This window comes from Phacochoerus africanus, chromosome 6 (assembly GCF_016906955.1).
Source record: "Phacochoerus africanus isolate WHEZ1 chromosome 6, ROS_Pafr_v1, whole genome shotgun sequence".
NCBI classification, from domain to species: domain Eukaryota; kingdom Metazoa; phylum Chordata; class Mammalia; order Artiodactyla; family Suidae; genus Phacochoerus; species Phacochoerus africanus.
The window spans coordinates 127,517,432-127,544,216 of NC_062549.1; the positions used below are offsets into that span (position 1 = coordinate 127,517,432).

Below are 26,785 nucleotides of genomic sequence, written 5' to 3' on the forward strand. Positions count from 1 at the left end.
CACATCCTCCCAGCGCCCCTCCAAGGGACACTTGTGAAGTGCACTCTAGGAGTTCTTCAGAACATGCATGCTGGGACGTGTAACGGTAACCAGCTCAATAATTCGAATTTTGACTTTTCCACTTTCTCTCTCCTACTCTCCCTTTCCCCCTTCTCCCTTCCTCTGGCTTCCTGCCATCACTTCTCAGATAACTATGTGTATCCAAGTCTCTTTTTCTGGGAAGGAAAACCCAAGAGGAAACATTCTCTTCATCAGAGCTTATGACCTCACTACTTCTCTCTTCATTTCAATTAACCTTTTTTTTTCGTCTTTTTGCCTTTTTCTAGGGCCGCACCCACGGCATATATGGAGGTTCCCAGGCTAGGGGTGTAATCAGAGCTGTAGCTGCCGGCCCACACTAGAGCCACAGCAACACAGGATCCGAGCCGCGTCTGCGACCTATACCACAGCTCACGGCAATGCCGGATCCTTAACCCACTGAGGGAGGCCAGGGATGGAACCCGCAACCTCATGGTTCCTAGTTGGATTCGTTAACCACTGAGCCACGACGGAACTCCCATTACAATTAACCTTTAAAAACCTATATTATAGTCAATATTAGGAAACACATAGAGGCAAAATTAGTATTGCATGATGTGATATATGGGTGAGTTCAGTCAAGTACTTTTCACAGGAAAATTCCTCTCTTACCAGATAAATTATGATTTTTGAGTTACCACGTGGTGGCAGTGTCTGTTAGACTTTGTGTCTTAGATTTGGCCTGTGCTTCTTCCCTGGGAAGCTGATGTTGGAGCCTAGAGAATTTGTCTTGCATGTTATGGTTTGGTAGAGTTTATAGATTCTGTATACTATAGTGGAATTATGTAAATTGTAGTGTCTGTTTCTACCAGTTCTTCTCCACTTTTTCTTTTTTAATTGCTTTTTAGGTCCAACGAGAGGAGAAATTGTTGTATGAGAGACAGGAAAGAACTGTTGCAACTGCAGTCTTTTTTTTTTTTTTGCTTTTTTTTCAGGTCCGCACCTGCTGCCTATGGAGGTTCCAAGGCCTGGAGTCCAATCAGAGCCACATCTGTGACCTACACCACAGCCCACAGCAACGATGAATCCTTAGCCCACTGGGTGAGGCCAGGAATCAAACCTGCATCCTCATGGATGCTAGTTTGGCTCGTTTCCGCTGAGCCACGACGGGACCTCCAGATTTAAAATTTTAAGAGCTCTTCGTGAACAAGGGCATCCAGGGATCCACGCTAAGAGAAAAATGCTTGAGATATGCTTGGTTTATACAATTTTGCTAACATTTGTGCCATGATTTTCTCCTTTCCTGTTTGCCAAGGGAACTTCTGCCACCCTAAGCAAACTTACACGTGGGGAGGCCCAAGGAAAGCTGGGGCGTGTGCTCAGATGTGATGCTGAGCACTGGCCTTTCGCAGCCTCCTCTCACCCTGCGCCATCACCCTCGTTGGTGCTGTGCTCGGTGCTCCTGGCGTGACTCTGCAAAGGCAACAGCAGTGCGGATCACTTTCATTTTCACTTTGAAGACAGCTCTTTACTGGGAGAGAGGACTAGCTTGTTCAGTCTTTTTTAGCCTTGATACTGGAGAGGTGGAAGGAAGAAGTGAGACAGGAGAGAGGCCACCGGAACCATTCTTGGACCCTTGGGGGTGGAGCAGGTATGTCCCTCTCTTTCGTGTGCAAACCAAGGTTGATTTCGGACTCAAAGTGACAACCGAGGAAGGACAGGAGTCCTGGTGTCTGGAGGGCAGGGGTCTGAGGCTGGCTTTAATCCAAGGGCGGGGTGGGGGTGGCGGTGGGGGAGGTTCAGCTTCTCTGGACCAGCAGGGGCGGCAAAATGAGGCTCAGGCACCGTGTGTCCTCCTGGCTGTCCTGCTCCTTGGCAGAGTCCTCATGGGAGTTGTCTGCCCTGCTTTCAAGCTCAGCGACTGGCAATGGAATTCAGAGAATAAGACAGTTCCTGCCAAGGAGGTTATAGGGCTTATCATGTAAAGAGATAGTTTCATTTTCATCTTTATTAGTCATACTTCAGAAAGCTTCACAGTGAGAGCTTTGTGAATATCTCTGTAGAGATAAATTTAGTCCCCACAGTGCTGCGCTTTATTTTAAAAATCACGATCTCTGGAGTTCCCTTGTGGAGCATGGGTTAAGGCTCTGGCGTTGTCACTGAAGTGGCTCGGGTTGCTCCTGCAGAGTGGGTTCGAACCCTGGCTTGGGAACTTCCACCTGTCCCGGGGGTGGGGGGCAGCCAGAAAAGATGACAGTCTCATCAAAACACTCTTTCTCTTCCTCTTTCTCTCTCCAGCTCCCCTTCCTCTCTCTCCCCAGCTCCCCGCCCCTCGCCCCAGTTCTCTCTCTCCCCCTCCCTCTTGTATTTGCGGGTTGGTTTTCCATGGTTATATTCTGGTTATTTAGTCATTTTTCACATTTAAAACATGTATAAGTCTGGATTTAACAATCCCTTTAGATGATTCTTCTGCAGATCAAATTTTGAAAACCAATCCTGAGCAGGACTGAAAAGCTGCATTTTGTGAATTTGAAGCTTAAAATTCTGTGGCTCATTCACAGCTAAGAAATCACAGAGCTGTTTTGCTTCTTTGGGGTGGAGTGTGTCTGTGTCTTTAGGAGCCAAGAGAGCAAAAGGGAAAGGACTCGCTCGGAGAAGAGTGCGCATCCCCGGAGCGAGGGGCACCCCCCAGGGCATGGTGACCGCCCCCCCTTCCATCTATTTCTAGTCCTGCGAGTGGTGGGCGGTTTTGATTCGGGGTTGAATGGTGGAGGGAGGACAGACCTGGCTGCAGTTGCTCCTCTCGCATCTTCTTGCAGCTTCCTCGTTCTCCCCTTAGAGGGGCTGGACCCTTCCAGCCGCTCTGATTCAGCCGTTCCGGGGCTCGTGCTTAAACTCTGTGTATTCTGACGCCCCACGCGGAAGAACGAGCCGAAAGGAGATGGGGCAGGGGCAGTGTTTGACTTGGCTGCTGCTTTGCTCCGCTAAAAAAGTTTCTTTGTGGACCTTGTTTCTTAGTCCCTCGAGGTCTACAGTCTGTGTTGAAAAGCGTCCTGCGACGGACTGACCTGCTCAGTGCAATTACTGCAGATCAGCCTCCATCTAATTCAACAGACATGTGCTGAAATCCTCTTTTGGGTTGCATGCTGCACTCAGACATAAGCTTATGGTATCTGATCTTATTATCGAAACCTCTTTCATTTTCCCACATTACCTCTGTCATTATCTTTCATAACTTAGGTTTCCGTAGATGAAGTGCCTTGTTTAAGGCCACGTGAGGCGTAACTGATAGAGTTGGTATTTTTGGTTGTGGTATTTTTTTTTTTTTGATGGTATCAGATACATCTTGAATATCTGACCTATAAATATGAAACTGAATATTTGAGATATGCGAACATAATCTCATGCTTATATATTCTGATTATGAAATGTGCATAGAAATTATAGGAAACAATATAATAGCAATAAAAATATGAGACCAGGACACCCATGGTATAATGGTGCTTTTAAGGCTTAACTTATTGGAGTTCCCATTGTGGCTCAGCAGTAGTGAACCCGGACTAGTCTCCATGAGGATGCAGGATCAATCCCTGGCCTCGCTCAGTGGGTTAAGGATCCAGTGGTGCAGTGAACAATCATGTAGGTCACAGACACAGCTCGGATCCTGTGTTGCTGTGGCTGTGGTGTAGCCAGTGGCTACAGCTCTGATTCAACCCCTAGCTGGGGAACTTCCATATGCCTTGGGTGTGGCCCTCAAAGGACCAAAAAAAAAGGACTTAAGTTTCTATTTTTTAATTAGAAATTTTTTACTTTTTAAAAAAGTATTGTTGGAGTTCCCGTGGTGGCGCAGTGGTTAACGAATCCGACTAGGAACCATGAGGTTGCGGGTTCGGTCCCTGCCCTTGCTCAGTGGGTTAAGGATCCGGCGTTGCTGTGAGCTGTGGTGTAGGTCGCAGACGCGGCTCGGATCCCACGTTGCTGTGGCTCTGGCGTAGGCTGGTGGCTACGGCTCCGATTAGACCCCTAGCCTGGGAACCTCCACATGCCGCGAGAGCGGCCCAAGAAATGGCAAAAAGACAAAAAAAAATTAAAAAATAAAAATAAAAAAGTATTATTGACTTACAAGGTTGTGCCAATTTCTACTGTACAGGAAAGTGACCCAGTCTATACACACACACACACATACATATACACACACATACATTCTTCTCATATTATCTTCCATCATGTTCCATCGCAGGAGATTGGAGAGAGTTCCCTGAGCTATCCTGTAGGAGCTCACCTCTTTGTCTTCTGACAGTTTGATTATGTCTAGCATGAATCTATAATTATCATATTTGAGTTTGTTAAACTTTTTGCGTTTGTAGATTCATGTCTTAGGGAATTTTTTCCCTAAGACATGAATCTTGCATAGGGAATTTTTTAGCCATCATTTCCTCAAATAACCTCTCTGTCCCACCTCCCTCTTCTGCTTTAGGGCCTCAGTCATGCACCTATCATTCTACTTGACCACCTCCTATGAGTCTCTTAGGCTATATTCCCTTTTTAAAAATGATTTTTCCTTCTGCTCCTGAAAACAGATAACTTCAAATGTCCTGTCTTCAAGTTTTCAGATTCTTTCTTTTGCCTGCTCAAGTCTGATGCCCTCTAGAAAAACTGCAAATTCAACTATCGTATTTTCCACTCCAGAATTTCTGTTTGGGTCCTTTTTTATTTTTATCTCTTGGGTGATTTTCTAATTTTGGGGACATATTGTTCTTCTGACTTTCTTTTGTTCTTTGTCTGCGTTTTCCTTTACCTTTTTGAGCATATTCTAAAAAGATTTTTGAAAGTCTCAACCTAGAACATCCAGTGCATGTGTTTCTTCAGGGTTGTTGGTTGGTTGGTTGGTTGGTTTTTTACCACTTAATTTTCTTCCTGTGAATGGTCTGTATTTTCATGTTTCTTTGTATGGCTTTTGATTTTTATTGTTGTTGTTGAAAATCAGGCATTTATAAAAGTGGTCACCTTTCCCATTCTTTACATACTGGCTTTGTGCCAAGGAAGTCTTTCACTAAAAGCTTGCCCTTGGTTTTAAGGCTTGCAGTTAAGCTAAGGAGAAAACTTAAAGTCCTTTTAGGCTTTTCTGAGCATGTATCTTCCATGGAGCTAGGTGGCACTTTTTCAATTTTCCCATATATGTGCTACTTTTAAATATCTTAATTCCCCAAAGTGTCTCTGCTTGGGGCTTTTGATCACTTATTGCTTGTCTCCACCCTGAAAGGAAAAATTCAATTTCTCCTCTCAACTCACTGTTTTCCATACTTCTCTTCTGCTTACCACGTATGTGGGCCTTTTTTCTCACTAAGAAATTATGACACTGGGTGACAAGATTTACTCCATACCCTACAAATGAAGGGCTCAATCCCACAAGGCTGCCCCACCCCCCAGTCCCGATGCCCCAGTTGCAAGCCAGTGTCATCCATTGCACTTCTCCCTAACTGGCTCTCCATTGCAGCTCTCCACCGTCGCCTCCTCAGGTTCAATAAGTTGCTAGTCTGGTTTCGGAACTCGGGAACATAGTTTACTACTAGGTTACTGGTTTATTAAGAAAGGATGCAACCCAAGAACAGTAAGATCGAAGAGATGGACAGGGAACGGCATCAAGAAGCGAGTGTGGGGCTTCCATGTCCCCTCTGGACACGCCACCCTCTGGCCACCTCCACACGTCCATCAAACCAGAAGCCCTCTGAGCCCCTTCAGTGGGGTTTTTTAAATGTAGGCTTTATTAAATAGGCATAGTAGATTAAATCATTGGTCATTGGTGGTTCATTCAACTTTCAGCTCTTCTCTGCTCCCCAGAGGTTGGGAATGTTCCCACGCTCTAATAATATGGTTATTTTCCCTAGCAACCAGCCTCCATTTTTGTGATTATCTAGAAGCTTTCCAAACCCACCTCATTAATGTAAATCTGGGCATGGTCGAAAAGGAGTTTGTTACAAGTAACAAAATACTCTACAGAGCTATACAAAAGATCCATCAACTTAGGACTGGGTAAGACTTTTGTAATTTCCATGAGACAAAAAATGTAACCTAGAATTGGCATACTAAGAGGTTCCCATCATTCCCTCAAATGATGGTGTTGGTTATGAAACACAAGATATTAACACTCTCCATAGTTTTGCTCAATAATAACAATAATAAAATTGATGTTATTTCCACTAGGCAGCTCTTCCAGGTTGGCAGGTTGCCATGGCATCTGGACCCAACATGACAGACCCCATCTGTCTGATAAAAAACAACAATGAGCTGCTGTCAGTGAACCAGGAAGCTCTAGAGATACTTGAGAAGATTTCTCAGCCCGTGGTGGTGGTGGCCATTGTAGGACTGTATCGCACAGGCAAATCCTACCTGATGAACCGTCTGGCGGGACGGAACCATGGTGAGGGTTATACTGGGTCAGGGGCCAGGTGCTTTCGCCCAGGTGATACCTCAGCTTCTTAGTTTTCTTCCTGTCTGCTGGATACTTACGCTCCAGTACGTCTGACTTAGTAGCCCCTCGGCTGCTTAGATTTTCTGCCGTCACTGAATGTCCACCCCCCTGGCAGGTTTCCGTCTGGGGTCCACAGTGCAGTCTGAAACCAAGGGCATCTGGATGTGGTGTGTGCCCCACCCCTCCAAGCCAGACCGCACCCTGGTCCTTCTGGACACCGAGGGCCTGGGCGATGTGGAGAAGGTAAGGCAGCAAGTCACGGAGAAATACTTTTTATTCTGGGTTCTCTCCCTATGCCTTCATGAATCTAGAAATTTAACTGCCATGATCTATTTGTAAAATGTAAACCAACCATGGTAAATGAAGTGACCTGTGGTTTGGTTGAATAACTCCTAGGAAGAAAGCACGCCATAGGAAATCACGCCATAGGAGAAATCCCACGCTTGGCACTGTGTGGGTGACTTGTTTCATTCCATAAACAGCTACTGAACAGCAGAGTTCCAGGCCTTGGGGCTGAGAACTGCAGAGATCAGGGAGGGACCTACAGGTCCTGCCCTCAGAGAGTCTTTATTCCCACTGGCAAGACCACACAATCGGATTTCATAGAGGGTGTCTGGGAGAGAAGCCGGCTGGGTGGAGGAAGAGGTGGCACTGCCTCGCCGTCCTGAGCTTCCCCTCGCTCCCAGGGGCGCTCTGGGCTGGAATGGCCCTTTGGAGGATTCTGCCTTGGGACAAGGGTGTTGACCCCCGATGGAGAAGCTGCTTTGGGAGCCTTTCTAATGGAGAGGGCGGGCATCTGAAGAAGCCCTTCCCCCAGCCCTCCAACAGCTGGGGGCGAGTCCTCCAGTCTTGGCAGGTGATCCAGGCAGCACCTCCTGGTTCCCGCCACTTACAGTGAAGGGGAGGCTGCCCTGGAGGTTGGAGGAGAAACACCAACCCAGGGGTGAGGAAGGGTCTCTGCGTCCCCTTCGGAGCTGCCAGATGAAGAGAGTATTTGAGGGTTGGCGTTAGGAGATGGGTTTACATTTTCTACGAAGTTCATCCATTGGTTACAGAGCATTCTGGAAAGCTGTGAGCTGCCTCTGAAGGTACTGCTTCTATTAAAAGCATGTGTTTTCCCACAGAAACATTTTAGGATAGATTTTTTTTGGTATTTTACCTTTCTATTAATGGATGAAATAAATTCTTTATCCTTTTTTTTTTCCACTTACTTTGTAAGCATTTGGAATCAGTACCTAAATTTCTTTTTGTTTTATGTGCAAATTTTTATTTTTATGTATTTATTTATTTATTTTGAAATTTTTATTTTTTTACAGAATAAAATACATATGTTTAAACACAATTATATTCACACAGATTATTATATCATGGATCTTAAGAAACAGATTAAGTGACTCCCTCTGGAGAAGAGGAATGGAAAATATGCTAGGACAAATAGGAAATTTATTCTATACTTTATCCCATTTTGTATAGCTTTCATCCTTACTATTTAATATTATCTATTACATTTCAATTATTCTTTAACAATTAGCATTATATTAAAATTGTGTATATTATGCAACTAAAATTTATAAAGAAGAAAGCCTCATATACCATTAAATATTTTATATAGCATAATAAAAAGAATAACTTAACTGGGAAGAATAACAAAAATAATACACCCTCTGAAAATAAGTAAAATATAAAATGCAGAAGTTGGTTAAAAAACAGTGTAACTATATAAATATGTCCTCACAATTTGCTACATCTTATTGGTTCTTCAATATAGGCATTACACCATTCTAGGTGATGTGATAAACAAGACATTATAGATCCTACATTGTACCATGGAGAAAAATGGTTATTAACAATACAATTGTAGAACTGTATTATTTAATTGTACAGTTGCATTATTTAATTATAATTATCATAAGTTCTTTGATGGAGAGGAAATCAGAATCAGATGTAAGAAGACTTCAGCCTTCCAAGAATGATGTCGAATGACCCCCTTCATGGTGGATTATGCACTTATGTACTATGAGATATATTTCTTCTCCAGAGATTCCTTGTTTGTGTATCAATTGTAGATTTTTGGTTTGCAGTTATTCTGAGGTTTTGCTATAAGAGTCAATATGTATATGAGATTGTTTTAAGTTGTTGTTCTCTTAATTGCAAGGTCATCTCCAGTGTCCTGCATTTGTACCCACCTCTTCTCATGATTTCTGATTTTGGTGGTATAATTGTGCATGGATGATTTCGTATCTTTACTGTATATGTACCTTTACTGGCGAGCCTTGTCATGTGTGGAATTTTTGTTTCCTGTTGCTGTCTTTTCTTTTCTGCTAGAGAAGTTCCTTTAGTATTTGTTGTAAAGCTGGTTTAGTGTTGCTGAATTCTCTCAGCTTTTGCTTATCTGTGAAGGTTTTGATTTCTCCTTCAAATCTGAATGAGAACCTTGCTGGGTAAAGTCATCTTGGTTGGAGGTTTTTTCCTTTCATCATATTAAGTACATCATGCCCCTCCCTTCTGGCCTGCAGAGTTTCTGCTGAGAAATCTGCTGATAACCCCATTGGGGTTCCCTTGTATGTTACTTGTTTCTTTTCCCTGGCTGCTTTCAAGATTTTTCTCTTTGTCTTTAATGTTGGTCAACTTGATTAATATGTATCTCAGTGTATTCCTCCTTGGGTTTACTTTATATGGAGCTCGTTGTGCTTCCTGGATTTGAGTGAGGGGTTCCTTTCCTATGTGAGGAAGTTTTCAGCTATTACCTCTTGGAATATTTTTTCTGTCCCCTTCTCTCTCTCTTCTCCCTCTGGCACCCCTATAATACGGATGTTGGTGCGTTTAACGTTGTCCCAGAGTTCTCTGAGACTCTCTTCATTTGTTTTCAATCTTCTTTCTTTTCTGTTCTGCATCCGTAATTTCCGCTAATCTGTCCTCTACCTCGCTTATTCCTTCTTCTGCCTCCTGTATTCTGCTGTTAGCTGCTTCTAGTGAGTTTTTTATTTCAGTTATTGTATTTTGCATCTCCTCTTGTTTAAGATTTATATCTTGTATCTCTTTGCTCAGTGTTTCCTGTAAGTTATCCATCTTTGCCTCCAGTTTCTTTCCAATGTCTTGCATCATCTTCAGCATCAACAGTCTAAAGTCTTTTTCCTGGAGGCTGAGAATCTCCTCATCACTTAGCTTATTTTCTGGGGTTTTTCCTTTCTCCCTCACCTGAGTTATGGTTCTCTGTCTTTTCATTTTTATAGGTTTTTGGTGTGGTGACCTTTTTACAGATAATAGAGTTGTAACCTGTCTTACGTCTGGTGTCTGCCCCCCTTGTGGCTGAAGTCGGTCTGGGGGCTTGCTGTAGGCTTCCTGATGGGAGGGGCTGATGCCTGCCCACTGGTAGGTGGGGCTGATTCTAATCCCTCTGGTGGGTGGAGCTTTGTCTCTGGATGAGATTAGAGGCAGCTGTGTGCCTGAGGGGTCTTTAGGCAGCCTGTTTACTGAGGGGTGGGGCTGTGATCCCACCTGGATTGTTGTTTGGTCTGGGGCTTCTCAGCCTGACTGATGGGTGGGGCCATATTTTCCCAAAACGGCCCCCTCCAGAGAAAGGCAGCTGCTGGATATTCCCGAGAGCTTTGCCTTCAATGTCTTTCCCTTATGACAAGCCACATTCACCCCTGTTTTCCCAGGATGTCCTCCAAGAACTGCAGTCAGGTTTGACCCAGATTCCTATGGAGACTTTGCTTTGCCCTGGGACTCAGTGCATGTGAAAGTCTGTGTGCGCCTTTTAAGAATGGGGTCTCCGTTTCCCTCAGTCCCGTGGAGCTCCTGTGCACAAGCCCCACTGGCCTTCAATGCCAGATGTTCCAGGGCCCTTTCTCCCAGTGCCAGATCCCCGCACGTGAGGGTTTGATGTGGGGCTCAGAACTCTCACTCCTGTAGGTGAGTCTCTGTGAACCAGTTAGTTTTCAGTCTGTGGAGCTTCCAACCCCAGAGGTATGGGGTTGTTTATATCATGAAATCGCCCCTTCTACCTCTTGATGTGGCATCCTCTTTTTCTTCTGGAGTAGGGTATCTTTTTTAAGGTTTCCAGTTCATTTGGGTGGAGATTGCTCAGTCTTTAGTTGTGAATTTTCTTGTTTTTAGGAGAGAAGTTGAGCTCCAGTCCTTCTATTCTGCCATCTTAATCCTGTCTGTCACTGCTTTGAAATTGTTATCTTGAAAGGACTAACTGTCATTTACGACACTGGCTTCTAAAATCTAAGAAAAGTAGGGAACATACAGTCACTTCTCATGAGCATTTATTGATTGGATATAATTTAAATACTCAGTTACGCCAACTATGGTATATTTTATATGGACTACAATTAATAAGTATGTGCATAATTAGTAAGTGCTAACACTCATTACTGATACATAATTCCACACGAGGCACTATACTGGTTTTTCTGCACGTGATTTTACTTCATCCAATGAGGTAAAAGAAAGCTCTGTGAAGCTTGGAAGACATTTACGTGTGAAAAAACGTGCATTCACAAGAAATGTCTTCGCAATTGTGAAAGCTGATGTCTCCGTCTGTCTTTAAAAAAGTTCTTCGCGTGGTGAGTATGTCAACTGAAATAAGAATAAAATAAGTGTGTGAATGAACTTCTAACTTGAGAGTAAGCCCTAAATCTCTTGTTCTAACGTGCCTTCTAGGGCGACCCTAAGAACGACTCGTGGATCTTCGCCCTGGCCGTGCTCCTGAGCAGCGTCTTCGTCTACAACAGCATGAACACCATCAACCACCAGGCCCTGGAGCAGCTGCAGTATCCTGCCAGGAACTCAGCCACCACGTCTCACTGAGCTGTGGGAATGGAAATCGGGGCAGTGACTCCTGCCCTGTCATTTGGTTTCCTCTGACGCAGCAGAGGGAACCCGCAGGAAAAGGCAGTGTTTATAATGCTCTGATGTGAGAAAATATCGGAATTTTGTGGGTAAGGCGTTTCTTTTCCTTAACTACGTCCTAGTTATGTGACAGAGCTCACGGAGCTCATCAGGACCAAGTCCTCCTCAGAAAACGATGGCGTGGAGGACTGCACAGAGTTTGTGAGTTTCTTTCCAGACTTTATCTGGATTGTTCGGGATTTCACCCTGGACCTGAAGTTGAATGGTCACCCTGTCACAGAGGATGAGTACCTGGAGAATGCCTTGAAGCTGATTCCAGGTATCAGAGCACGGCCCGGGCATCGGATGGTCCAGGATAGGGTGGGATCTGCTAAACCCGCTCCATCACCTCTGGGGTGGCTTTTGTATCTGAGACTCTTCGAAGTCTGTAGAAATAGTGGCTGGAAAGTGGTTGCAAAGCTCTAGGGACTAGAGATGACGTTCACTTAGGAAAAGCAAAGTGAAATTATTCAAAACCAATTTGTTTTGGTCGCACATGCAGCTTATGGAAGTTCCCAGGCTGGGGCTTGACTTGGAGCTGCAGCTGAGACCCACGCCACAGCGTACAGCAGCGCCAGATCCTTAACCCACTGACTGAGACCAGGGATTGAATTTGCATCTTCACAGAGACAATGTGGAGTCCTTAACCTGCTAACTCACAAGGGAACTCCAAAACCAATTTATTTTTTATACCATTTTTAACTCAACATCCAGATTATAGTGGGTGCTAAAACCTTCTAAATACCAGACACACGTTCCTATTTTAGCTTCTGCTCTTCTCTGTTGTGGAAAAGAACGGACCTCATACTTGTTACATGAAATTCCAGTGAAAAGTCTGTTGAGTAACAAAAGCACATTTCACTTTTTTAGGTAGATATTATTCTTTTCAAGGAGGAACAAAACTTTCTAATCCTATATAGTTGTATCATGTAAAAAAAGACTTTATGTTGTAAGCATGAAGTGTGTGTCTTTTCCACCTATGCCTTTTTGGTATTTCTGATAATTATTAGAACATTTGTTTTACCTTCCATGTCATAGCTTTCTCTTATTTTCCACATATCTACCCATGTTTCAATTACAAGATGATAAATTATTTTAACAGCATGAACACCATCAACCACCAGGCCCTGCATCTGGTGAAATCTTGAGAGAGATGTCATTTCTGATTTATTCATTCTTGCTTTCATGTTTCTGTGTATGCCTTCTCAAAACATGTATTGCGACAATGACTAGACAGAAGAGGACCACTGTCAAAGCAAATAGAACCCTCTACCTCAAGGAGTTTATAGATCATTGGCGACATCTTAAAATTATATTTTAGTTGCACTTAACCTTCAGTGGTTTTTGCTAAAATTAGCTAACTCTGTATGCATTATTTTTAGCATCAAAATAGAGTTCCTTAAATAGTCAGGATGACATTCCTAAAATTCCAGGGCATATTGTCCATCATCCCTGGTGTATGACTCTTCTTTTTCATCCCATGGCTCAATTTCTATGTGAGATTCAGCAGAGCAAAAGTTGCATTTGGCCTTTCACTCTTGGAGCCATGAGTACAGTAAGCTTCTGATAGACGACTACGCTACCGTGTACAGGGCGGAAACAGCAGCCATGGGGTTATGTGCCGGCTGTCTCCCCAGATTCCTCTCCAGAGCTAGACCACTGGTGTTTGATGCAAAGAATGTCTGTGTTAAAGGGGCTGTAAGCATAAACCACAGCAAAGACACACACACACACACACACACACACCTGTTGTCATAAACACCCTTTGGTCACCTGCCCCAAGACTCTTTCCACTCTAATCTGTTTTTCTCTTTCTCAGGCAACAATCCCAAAGCCCGAATATCCAATCTACCCAGAGAGTGCATTAGGAATTTCTTCCCAAAACGGAAGTGTTTTGTCTTTGACCGACCAACACATGACAAAGATCTCCTGGCCAATATTGAGAATGTGTCTGACGACCAACTGGATCCTAAATTCCAGGAACAAGCAAACAACTTCTGTTCCTACATCTTCACCAATGCAAAGACCAAGACCCTCAGTGATGGAATCACAGTCATTGGGAAGCGTGAGTCTTTTTTTCCCCCTGTTTTCATGGAGCCTGATGCATGTTGAATATTTTGTATAACTGTGTTTTCCAGTACTTTTGTTTGATTCTACATGGAATTATGATTTTACAGACATGCATACTCCATGAAGAAATGGATATATTTATAATGATCTTACTTTAGGGGATTCACAAATCCTTCCCCCAAATTTCAAATCTGTGGCTTCCACTTATCTGAAAAATTCCTCCTCTGAGGAAAGAAAAAAAAAATCACTATCTAACAGCAGGCTATTCCATTTTCTCAGCGTAAGTCCTATGTAGTCAATGTTTTTCACAAGGAGAATGCAAAAGATATTTTGGAAGGTTAGATCAGTCCAAAAATTAATGTTTGTCCCTAAATCCCTCTTAGTCCCTAAATCCATTCAAAGGCTTAAACTTGGGAATAAATATAATCTGACATGCTGTTTCATTTGAACACCCATGTACTCTATTTCACTTTCAATTTTAATTTTTTTTTAGGTTTTTGTTTGTTTGTTTGTTTTTAGGGCTGCACCTGTGACATATAGAAGTTCCCAGGCTAAGGGTTAATAGGAGCTGCGCTGCTGGCCTAGACCAGAGCCACAGCAATGCCAGAGCCTTAACCCACTGCGTGAGGGCAGGGATCCAACCCACCTCGTCACAGACACTAAGTTGGGTTTTTAACCCACTGAGCCACAATAGGAACCCCCCTTTAAACTTTTAAAATGGAAAGCTATATTTTCCAGACACCCTTAGTTTGTTAGGTATAGATAGATTTTCAATGTTCTTAGCCCTGTGGCCTGGAAAACCATACGAGTGAAGAGTCGGTAGGAAAAGGAAGGTGAGGACTGTTGAAGGAGGAAGGGGTGTTTGTGTGTACGTGTGCGTGTGGCTTTAGAAATGTAGTTTCAGAATCCTGGATCTCACTGACTATTTATCCCTTAAATTTCATGGCTTCTTCAGGGCTGGGGACTCTGGTGGTGGCGTACGTGGATGCCATCAATACCGGAGACGTTCCTTGTCTGGAGAACGCAGTGACAACCCTGGCCCAGCTGGAGAACTCAGTGGCCATGCAGAAGGCAGCCGACCTCTACAGCGAGCAGATGGCCCAGCGACTGAGCCTCCCCACAGACACGCTCCTGGAGCTGCTGGAGGTGCACGCAGACTGCGAGAGCAAGGCCATTGCACTCTTCATGGAGCAGTCCTTCAAGGATGACACGCAGGAGTTCCAGAAGATGCTGGTGGTAAGCTGTCTTACTAGTTGACATTTGTTCCCTCCTCCTCTTAAAGAATGGAGACTAGAAGTGTCTTTATGGAACCTGTACCCATCACACACTTGAGAACGAAGCAGTCTGTGTCCTCATAGGGGTTAGCTTCCCAAAGGCATTTCCTTTTCTTTCCTGCCAAACCACAGGCAATTTCCCTGGGAGTCTCTCTGATCTCTGATGCAAAAGCGGTACAGGTATCTTCCTGAAGTAATTACTGCAATGGATTCCAAGCCTGTTCACAGCACCCAAAGTCATTCGTAAGCTGGTTTCTTTTTCTGTGCACACACTCCCGAGAGGCCCGGACCAACCTGCTCTCAGCAAACCCTCATTCCGGGCCATGTTCAACTTAGGTCTCCCCAAGTATCCTTGAAGATGGAATCACTGAATGTTGCAGCTGCAGGAACCACAGGAACTATGTGATGTAACGCCAACCTTTCAGATGAAAAGCCTGAAGGGAGGCTAAGAAACTTGCCCTTCGTCTTCCCGGGTTTTCAGCGTTGGGAGCACATCAAGTCTTGTGACTGCTGCCTCCAGTAGCACACGTTTCTCATGAGGACCGCAGACCAATCTCACCACCAGATTCCTTGAATGTTGTGTCCTCTGTTCCTTGTTTCTGGTGACATCGCTCTGCATTTCCCTTGCAGGAAATCATAAAGAATAAGAAGGAGGGTTTCGTGCTGCAGAATGAAGAGGCATCTGCCAAATACTGCCAGGAAAAACTTGATCAGCTTTCAAAGACCCTAATGCAAGGTATTTCAGCAGGAATGTTCTCTGTTCCTGGAGGCCATGAACTCTACAGGAGAGCAAAGACAAAGCTTGAAATGGAGTATTGCCAAGTGCCCAGGAAAGGCATAAAGGTGAGGAATAAGGGGATCTGGGGGAGCCTCAGAACAGGATCAAAGGTGTCTCCCGAAAATGAAAGAGCACAGCAGCAGGTGTGGGTAATGAGAGAGTAGGGGGACATCATGATAGCTTTAACTCATAAGGTCCACACAAGGCTATTTATTCTTGAGAAGAGTATAAATGTCCATTCCCCCCAAAATGACCGTGGATTTCTAAAATCCACCAGAGATTTTAGATTTAACTTATTCATTTATTTATCCAACAACATGATAATTGATATGCCAAGAACTGATGATTCATAAATCAGAGTCTTTGTATTCAAGGCTGATCAAAGTGAGAGAGCAAGTCCAAGACAATTACATACAAAGTTATGGCACTTGTGAGCCTGTGAAAAATGGGCTACATAGGTGATATAACAAATGTGATAATAAAAAGGTAATAATGATAAAAATAATGCAACTAAGGGGCATCAAGATTGCAGAGGAGTAAGATGTGGTTCTCACCTTCTCCCACAAACACATAAAAAAATCCTTCCAGGAGTTCTCACTGTGGCTCAGTGGTTAACGAACCCGACTAGGAACCATGGGGTTGTGGGTTCGATCCCTAGCCTCACTCAGTGGGTTGGGGATCCAGCGTGGCCATGAGCTGTGGTGTAGGTTGCAGATATGGCTTGGATCCTGCATTGCTGTGGCTATGGTGTAGGCTGGCGGCTATAGCTCTGATTAGATCCCTAGCCTGGGAACCTCCATATGCCATGGGAAGCAGCCCTAGAAAAGGCAAAAAAAAAATCTGCATGTAGAATGATTGACTCAGAACATCTGCTGAATGCTGGCAGAAGACCTTAAACCTCCAAAACGGGCAAGAAACCTTCCACATAACTAGGTAGAAGGAAAAAAGAAAAAAAGGAACAAAAGAGAGAGAGAAAAAAACCCAGGAATCAGGACGGGACCAGTACTCCTTAGAGTAAGCTGTGAAAAGGAAAATAACCTGCACCCTGGGGAGGCCATGGGCCTGGGGGCGGGGAGGGTGGAATTTCAATGCCTCAGGAAAAATGCAGCTGCTGGACTGAGGAGGGAAAAGCAGAAAGAGAGCTGCAAGGACCATCCATCGGTACTCCCCTTCCCCCAACACCACAGCCTGAGACACTCAGGTGGGGGCTAGGCATTGAGACTTAGGCTTTGGAGGTCAGTCCTGGGGAGAGGACTAGGGTTGGCCATGTGGAGACAGCCTGAGGGGCTAGGGAGCAGTTTGCCACAGGCTGGGGTGTGAAGTGCCACAGCTGAGGGAACCTGGGAGGGGGTCTAGGCCTATAGGAGAAGCAAGGTGCCATCATTGGGGAGGGCAAGAGGAGGAGGGGTGGGACACCATAGGAATCTCTTTCTCTGCACTTGTGCAGGCTCTCAGGCAATAGGATGCCTCTTACATGGGCTATTGGCAGTGGAGGCAAACTGCTGCAGGCATCTCAGACTCCAGAGATAGGCATGGCCCACCACCACTAGGGTCTGTGAACAGGTACCATCTGCAGCCCCAGTCACCTCTGGGTTCACCTCAGAAGTGGGCACTGCATCCGAGCACCACCTGTTGCCCTCACTCCCCTGGGAACATACATGCCCTGCTGCTGCCACTGCCAAAGGCTCTGGGCACTGCCTACACCTGCCTGAGGGTCACTGCCACTTCCCAGAGCCCTGCAACCAGGAGCAGCCTGTGCCACCTCTCTGCTGGTTCTCACCACTGTCAAGGGCCTAATAACCAGGCACTGGCTGCTAGCCTTGCCCACTGCCTCAATCTTCTTGTAAGCTAGCACAGGCCTTACAATGGCACATGCCTATCTGGGGGATAACAGCCTGCACACACTGAGGAAAGAGACAGCAAGCCTTCTCTCTCTCTCTCTCTCTCTCTCTCTCTCTCTCTCTCTCTCTCTCACACACACACACACACACACACACACACACACACACGAAGACCTTGCAAACTACTCAGGAATGCCCTTGCGTAAAAACAGCCCTTCAGGACTACACTGGCTATCTTACCTAAACTCACAGAATAAGAAAAATATAAGCAAAATAAAGAAACTCATGAACCATTCCAAGTTAAAAGAACAGGAGAATTCCTGTGAAGGAGTAAACAATGAAACAGACTTCTGCATCCTGACACCAAGTTCAAAAAAGGAGATAGTGAAAATACTGAAGGAATTAAGAGTGGATATGAACAGTAAGGCAGATTACTTTAGAAAGGAGCTATAAAATATAAGGAAGAGCCAAGAAAAATTAGAAAATTCATTTGCAGAGATGCAAACTGAGTTAAAGGCACAGAAGTGCAGGATAAATAAAGCAGAGAAACAAATAAGTAGCTTGGAAGATAGAAAATGGAAATCATCCAATCTGGACAGCAGACAGAAAACCAAATGAAAAAAGATGAAAGCAATATAAGAGATCTTTGGGACAATATAAAGAGGTCCAATCTACATACAATAGGTATTCCAGAAGGTTGAAAAAAAAGGGATTGAAAATATATTTGAAGAAATTATGCCTGAAAACTTTCCAAATCTAAAGGAAATGGATATCAAGATACGGGAAACACAGAGGGCCCCAAACAAGTTGAACACAAAGAGACACACACCCAGTCATATTATAAGAAAAATGGAAACAATTAAGGAGAGGATTCTAAAGGCAGCAAGAGAAAAACAAAGAGTTAATTATAATGGAATCCACACAAGGCTCTAAGCTGATTTCTCTTCAGAAATATTACAGGCCAGAAGAGAGTGGCAAGATATATTCAAAGTTCTCAAAAGGAAAAATCTGTAGCCTAGAATCCTCTACCCAGCAGAATATCATTTAAAATAGAAGGAGAAATAAAGAATTTCTCCAACAAACAAAAACTAAAAGAGTACAGCAATGCTAAATCAATTCAAAAAGAAATACTTAAGATCTCCTCTTAATAGAAAAGAAGTAAGAAGATATAGGATGGACAAAATCACAACTGGAATGTAATCACTTCAATAAGCCAGTACACATATCTAAAAGGAAAAAACCTATTTGTCAAAGTGACAATAAATACAAGGAACAGCAAAAGGATAAACATGACAGTGTCATAAAAGGACATCAAAATCATAAAATGTGGAGAAGGAAACTAAGAAAATCTAGATACTTTTTTTAAAGAACATGTCTGAGCCTTTATGATTTTTAGGCTAAAAAAAGCAGATATAGGAAGGGGTTAACATACTTGAGAAACAGGGCAATCACAAATCAAAACCAAAAAATACATTCACAAGAACCAAAAGGAAAAGGACACAAACATTTAAAAAAAGGAGATAATTTAACAAATAAACAATCAAAAAAGCAACAAAGGAGAAACAAAGACTCCAACTGGAAAACCAGGTTTGAAATGGCAATAAAAACATATTTACCAGTAAGTACCTTAAATGTCAATGGACTGAATGTTCCAATCAAAAGACATACAGTGGCAGACTGAATTAAAAAAATGAGAGCCTACAACATGCTGACTGCAAGAATCTCACCTAGGGCAAAGGACACAGGTAAATTGGTCATGAGGGAATGGGAAAAGATATTTCATGTGACTGGAAAAGACAGGAAATCAGGAGTTGCTATACTCAGATCAGACGAAATAGACTTTAAAACAATGGCCATAAAGAAAGAAAAAGAAGGGCACGATTTAATAATAAAGGATCAATTCAGGAATAGGATAGTACACTTGTCAATATATATGCCCCTAATATAGGAACACCCAAATACGTACAACAAATACTAACATATATAAAAAGAGAAATTGATGGGGAAAAATGATATTAGGAGATTTTAACACCTCTCTAGACAGAAAATCTATAAGGCAACAGAGATCCTAAAAGACACAATAGAAAAATTAGACTTAATTGATATGTTCAAGACATTATATCCAAAAAAAAAAAAAATCAAACTATATAGTCTTTTCAAGTGTACATGGAACATTCTCAAGGATTGACCACATACTGAGGCACAAAGCTAACTTCAACAAATTTAAGAGTATAAAAATTACTTAAAGCATCATCTCTGACTACAGAGGCATGAAACTATAAATCAACCGTAGGAAAAGAAATGAGAAAAACCTGACTACATTGAGACTAAATAACATGCTACTAAAAAACTGATATGTCAAAGAGGAAATCAAAAGGGAAATTAAAAAATACCTTGAGACAAATGACAATGAAAAAAACAACCACTTAAAATCTATAGGATGCTGTAAAAGCAGTCCTTAGAGGGAAGTTCGTAGTGATACAGGGCTTCTTCAAGAAAAATCTCAAATCAACAATTAACAGACAACCTAAAAGAATTAGAAAAAGAAGAACAAACAAAACCTAAAGTCAGCAGAAGGAAGGAAATCATAAAGATCAAGTGGAAATCAATAAGACAGAGTTCAAAAAGCAATAGAAAAAAATCAATAAAACCAAGAACTGGTTCTCTGAAACAGTAAACCAAATGGACAAACATCTGGTCAGACTCACCAAGAAGAAGCGAGAGAGAACCCAGATAAGCAAAATAAGCAATGAACAAGGGAAATCTCAACAGATACTGCAGAAGTACAAAAAAAAAAAAACCCCAATATAATACTATGAACAATTTTGTGCCAACAAATTTGACAACCTAGAAGAAATGGACAACTCTCTAGAGACTTACAGCCCACCAAAAAGACTTTATTAAGAAGGAATAGGAGTTCCCGTCGTGGCGCAGTGGTTAACGAATCCGACTAGGAACCATGAGGTTGTGGGTTTGGTCCCTGCCCTTGCTCAGTGGGTTAACGATCCGGCATTGCCGTGAGCTGTGGTGTAGGTTGCAGACTCGGCTCGGATCCCGAGTTGCTGTGACTCTGGCGTAGGCTGGCGGCTACAGCTCCGATTCGACCCCTAGCCTGGGAACCTCCATATGCCGCGGGAGCGGCCCAAGAAATAGCAACAACAACAACAACAAAAAAAAAAAAAAGACAAAAAGACAAAAAGACAAAAAAAAAAAAGAAGGAATAGATCATTTAAATAGACCCATCACTAGAAATGAAATTGAATATGTAATAAAAACACTCCATACAAATGAAAGTCCAGGACCAGATGGCTTCACAGGTGAATTCTACCAAACATACACAAAGAAGAACTTACACCCGTCCTTCTTAAACTTTTCCAAAAGGTTGAAGAAGGAACACTGCCGAGGATATTCTATGATACCACAATAACCCTAATACCAAAACTGACAAATATACTACTAAAAAAAAATTATAAGCCAATATCTTTGATGAATATAAAGGAAAAATTCTCAATAAAATTCTAGCCAAACAAATACATAAAAAAGATCATACAGCATGACCAAGTGGGTTTCATCTCAGGTTCACAAGGATGGTTCAACATAGGCAAATCCATCAAAGTCACAGACCACATTAAAATAGAAAAGTCAAAAACCACATGATCATCTAAATAGATGCAGAAAAAGCACTTGACAAAATCCAACATCCATTCATGATAAAAACTTACCAAAGTGGGTGTAAAGGGAACATATCTCAACTAACAAAAGCCATTTATTTATTTATTTGTGGGGTTTTTTTTTTGGTCTTTTTTTGCCTTTTCTAGGGCCACACCCGTGGCATATGGAGGTTCCCAGGCTAGGGGGTCTAATCGGAGCTGTAGCTACCAGGCTATGCCAGAGTCACAGCAACGTGGGATCTGAGCCATGTTTGTGACCTACACCACAGCTCACGGCAACACCGGATCCTTAACCTACTGAGCGAGGCCAGGGATCAAACCTGCAACCTCGTGGTTCCTACTTAGATCTGTTAACCACTGAGCCATGATGGGAACTCCAATAAAAGCCATTTATGACAAACCCACAGACAATCTATTACTCACTGGAGCAAAAGCTGAAAGCCTTCCCACTAAAGTCTGGACCAAGAAAAGTATGCTCACTCTTACCACATTTATTCAACATAGTATTGGAAGTCCTAGCCACAGCCATCAGTCAAAGAAAAGAAATAAAATGTATCCAAATTGGAATAGAAGAGGTAAAATTGTCACTGTATAGAGATGACATGACACTATGTATAGAAAACCCTAAGGACTCCACACAAAAACTACTTGAACTGATCAATGAATTCAGCAAAGTAGCAGGACACACGATTAACATTCAGAAATCAGTTGCGTTTCTGCATACTAACAATGAAATACTAGAAAAGGAACATAAGATAACAATACCTTTTCAAATTACACCTCCCCCCAAATTAAATAGGAATAAACCTGACCAAGGATGTGAAAGTTTTATATGCTGGGAACTATAAAACATTAATCAAGGAAATTAAAGAGGATGCAAATAAAAGGAAAAATATTCCATGATCCTGGACTGCAAGAATTAATAGTTAAAATGGCCATGTTACCCAAAGCAATCTACAGATTCAATGTGATCCCTATCAAATTACCCGTGACATTTTTCAGAGAACTAGAACAAACAATCCAAAATTTATATGGAATCACAAAGGACCCAGAATTGCCAAAGCAATCCTGAGGGGGGCAGAGGAGGGGACCAAGCAGGAGACATAACTCTCCCAGACTTCAGGCAATATTACAAAGCTGCAGTAATCAAGAGAGTGTGGTACTGGTACAAATACACACATAAGAACCAATGGAACAGAATAGAGAGCCCAGAAATAAACCCAGTCACCTGTGGTCAATTAATCTTCGACAAAAGAGGCAGGACTATAAAGTGGGAAAAAGACAGTCTCTTTAGCAAGTGGTGCTGGTAAAACTGGACAGCTATATCTAAACCAATGAAACTAGAACACATCCTCACACCATGTACAAAAATAAACTCAAAACAGCTTGAAGACTTAAGCATAAGATAAGATGCTATAAAACTCCTACAAGAGAACATAGGCAAAACATTCTCTGACATCGACTCTACAAATGTTTTCTTAGGTAGTCCCCCAAGGCAATAGAGATAAAAACAAAAATAAACCAAAGGGACCTAATCAAACTGACAAGCTTTTGCACAGCAAAGGAAACCATTTTTAAAAAAATGAAAAGACTATCTACAGAATGGGAGAAAATATTTACAAACAATGCAACCTACAAGCGTGTAATCTCCAAAATATACAAACCACTCATACCACTAAATAGCAAAAAACAAACAAACAAACAAACAAACAAAAACCCCCAAATCAACCCAGTTGGGCAGAAGACCGAAATAGATATTTCTCCAGCGAAGACATACAGATGGCCAACAGGCACATGAAAAAATGCTCAACACCAGTAATTATTAGAGAAATGCAAATCAAAACTACAATGAGGTACCATCTCACACCAGTCAGAATGGCTATCATTAATAAGACTACTAATAACAAATGCTGGAGAGGGTGTAGAGAAAAGGGAACTCTTCTGCACTGTCAGTAGGAATATGTAAACCACTATGGAAAACAGTATGGAGGTATCTCAGAAAACTAAACATAGAACTACCACGTGATCCAGCAATCCCACTCATGGGCATATATCCAGACAGAACTTTCATTCAAAAAGATATATGCAGCCCAATGTTTATTGCAGCACTATTCACAATAGCCAAGACATGGAAACAACCTGAATGTCCATCAGCAGATGAACAGATTAAGAAGGTGTGATATATATACACAAAGGAATACTACTCAGCCATAAAAAAGAACAGGATAATGCCATTTTCAGCTAAATGGATGGAACCAGAGGTTTTCATACTAGGTAAAATAGGTGAGAAAGAGAGATATGTGATACCGCTTACATGTGGACTCTAAAACATGGCATGCGTGAACCTATCTACAGAACAGGGAGACTCAACCGACATGGGCAGCAGACTTGTGGTTGCCAAGGAGGAGGGGGATGGAGTGGAATGGACTGGGAGTTCGGGGTTGATGGATGCAAACCTTTAAAATGGGTAGCTAATGAGGTCCCGCTGTATAGCAAAGGGATAAATGATGTCCAGTCACTTGTGATGGAACATTATGAAAGATAATATGAGAAAGAGGGTGTATAGATGTATGACTGGGTCACTTTGATGTACAGCAGAAATTGACAGAATAATGTGAATCAGCTGTCGTAAAAATTTTTTAAAATAATTCAACAAAGATATGTTGACCTCTTCTTGCCTAGAGCCATAGGGCTAAGCTTTTCCCCTAGTCTCTTTAATCCTTCAAATCATATTAAGAAGCATCTGTGTTTATCATTAACATTTTATTTTATTTTTTTATTTTATTCTTTTATTATTTATCATTAACATTTTAAAGATCTGAACTGAGAGGCGTAGGCAGGTTAAACCAACTTGTCTAAGTTACAGCCAGTAAGTGGCTGAGGTCATCGGCGGCACAGTGTGGAGCTGTTTCACACCGGGAGGCAAATCTATAGAAGCTCCAGAGATTGGGAGTTTATAGAACTGGATGTATCTCTGACTGGCTGGTCCCTAAGGTGGGTAGAGGGCGGCAGCCTTGGGTCAGAGACCAGAGACAGACAGGTGCCTCTAGGAGCCTAGACTGTTTGTAGGGAACAGCTACAGGATTTTAAACAAGGAGCAGCACGTCTCTGGACATCCTTGTCTTGGCCGCACTCCTCTCCCCAGTGGACATTGAGTTCCCTACTTGTGTCTTCGTTCCTCAGGCCGACAAGGTCCTCCAGCGCTTCCTGCAGTCACAGGTGGCAATAGAGAAATCCATCCTGCAGGCAGATAAAGCCCTCACTGACGGGCAGAAGGCCATAGCAGGTACGGGCTCTGCTCACAGTGGGATGGGTCGTTCCTGCAGGGCCCTCTGGCTCCTGGGAGAGCAAAACCTTCCCGATACAAGCAGCTTCCTCTCCTTCTGTGGAACAACTCTGCCATGTCTGACACCTGCAGGGGGAGTCGGGCGTGGACGTGCTTGGACAGCAGCCAGGCAGAGCCTTCCCATCAACTCTGAAATGTCTCTGGATGGTGTGGACACGGGGACAATTTGGGGTTTTCCAGCCTCCCCTGCCAGTTTGGTTTCTGAGCTCAGGAGGGTTGAGATGAGTCCTTACGTTATTTTCGTCCCTCTCTAAACCTTCCTGGGGCAGAGGAGCGGGCCAGGAAGGAGGCAGCGGAGAAGGCGCAGGAGCTGCTGAACCAGGAGCTGCAGGAGCAGGAGCAGCATCTGGCAGCTCAGCAGAGGAGTTTCCAGGAAAACATAGCCCAGCTGACAGAGAAGCTGGAAAAGGAAAGAGCAAACATCCTGAGAGAGCAGGATAAGATGTTGGAGCATAAGCTGAAGGTAAGTCAGGCTGTGCCTCTTGGCGCCTGCTGGGCGTTCCCCTGGCACCTCAGGAAGGGGTGGTGAAGGTGACAGCAAGCCCTCGGGGTGGGGGGCAGCACTGCCGGGTACTGCTTGTGATTACTTAGAGCCCCGAAGCCTCTGATTCCTCCCAAAGCCTTTGAACTCGACTCTCTAGTAGACTCCGGAGAATTCAGCATGAGGATGGCCCCTCCACACCTTCAGAAAATATCAATAGGATTTGGACAGGATTTGGGGAGTTCTGAAATGATCACATGAGGCTTGATTAGATATTCCAACCACACATATTTCATATGAGCAGCACCTGATCTGCTTTACCAAGACCACAGCCAATTACCAGGAACCCTGCTGCCACCCAAGCCCTGAGGCTGATCTGCGCTGACATAAAAGGATCAGAAACATCCGGGCCTTATAGCAGGGGGGTGACAGCTTCTCCCCTTGCTGCATCGTCTGCAGGTGTGATGGGTACCCAAGCTCCCGTGAGGCATAGAAGGAATTCTCTCACTGTGTACGTGGCGTTGATAGCAGTCTCTGCCTTGGGTGACCCGCCACCCTGAGTGGGACGGAGAAGTAGTGCAACCAGACCGCGGCCACCTCCTACCCGGCAGTTTTTGCCTGGGACAAAATCCCCTTGTCCTCATGTCAGCTTAGCCTCCCGGTAAAACCTGACAGTGGCTTTTATTGTAAGGCTTTAAACTCTGCTTTCTCTTACTGTCCAAGTCAAACAAGGAGATATTTCTTATTACACAACTCTCCTTTCATGACTGAGTAAGGGAGAACAATCAAAAGAGTAAAACAAAGATAGTTTGATGAAGTTTGAAGATTTGACACAACCCTCGAAAAAATCTAAACATTTTAATTTATAAAGTTTTGCTTTTAAATTAAAAAGTGGATTTAAAATGTTTGTTTCCCTTTCCCCCCCCTTTTTTTTAGGTCCAGGAAGCTCTACTCAAGGAAGGATTTAAAAAGAAGTCCCAGGAGATGAACGCAGAGATACAGCACTTGAGAAATATGATCGCCAGGAATCAAGATACTGAGACATCCTGGATTACAACAGCCTTGCATGCATTCGGCAGGGAGATGGCATCAGTACTGTTTTCTCCATCTAAACTTCTTGATTACATTGTGAAAGGTGTGAGCTCACTATATAAAAAGTAGCTCTCCTTTTAAAGAAATTATACATACATAATATGTATACATGCTCTGACCCATGTTGGTGTGTATGCATCTCACTTTTATTCAGCAACACTTTAAATATAAACAGTAGCTATTAGAGGAGATTAATTCCTGGCCCACATTAGATATGGACTCTTTGATATAGCGTGTTCACTTTTAGGAAATGAATGTGTGCAAATCATATATGTGTATGTTTATGTATGTGTGTGTATATACATATTCATACATACTCATACAAGAGGTCCACTGAGGCAGCGCTTTCAGTGGCAAAAGATTGGAAATTCCTTAAATGTCCATCTGTATAAATTGGTATTATACATTTTGCATGTACACATACTGGAATCCTATGTGGCCAGTAATTAAATGGACAGTGGGTCTCTACTTGGGTCACATAGAACCATCTTGAAGATACACCGTAGAGTGAAAATGAGGTACAATATGGGTTGCATAATCTGTTCTCTATAAAATATACACTTACTGCGTGTGCTCATATATTGTGGCCAGAGACCGTCTCTGGAAGATTGATTAGAAACTGGTGGTGTTGGTTCCTGTGGGGAACCATTTGGTATCAGGGATGGAAGGAGCACAGGCCTTTTATCATACACTCCTATCTTTTCAGTTTTGTAAAGAAAGCTTGTGTTACCACTTCTCAAGTAACAAAGGAAACATAAGTATAATACTAATACTGATCATGGTAACAAATGGAGTGTGGTACTGACTATTAGAGGAGGCAACTGCTCATTCCCTCTAGAAATG

The 26,785-nt window shown here is 43.0% G+C and overlaps 1 protein-coding gene across 2 annotated transcripts; it reads left to right on the forward strand.

Moving 5' to 3' along the window:
* Positions 1-1,452: 1,452 nt before the first annotated feature.
* Positions 1,453-26,507, forward strand: LOC125129999 (guanylate-binding protein 6-like). Of its 2 annotated transcripts, XM_047785349.1 has the most exons (11): positions 1,454-1,669; positions 6,223-6,439; positions 6,606-6,733; positions 11,162-11,271; positions 11,473-11,669; positions 13,209-13,454; positions 14,415-14,695; positions 15,364-15,576; positions 24,207-24,309; positions 24,639-24,832; positions 25,787-26,507. In XM_047785349.1, exons 2-11 carry the CDS (start codon positions 6,250-6,252, stop codon positions 26,009-26,011), a joined length of 1,887 nt encoding a protein of 628 aa, XP_047641305.1. In that variant the 5' UTR covers positions 1,454-1,669; positions 6,223-6,249; the 3' UTR covers positions 26,012-26,507. The 2 variants fall into 2 exon arrangements, with proteins under 2 accessions (XP_047641306.1, XP_047641305.1); XM_047785350.1 differs by lacking the exon at positions 15,364-15,576 and having other exon boundaries at positions 1,453-1,669.
* Positions 26,508-26,785: the final 278 nt, after the last annotated feature.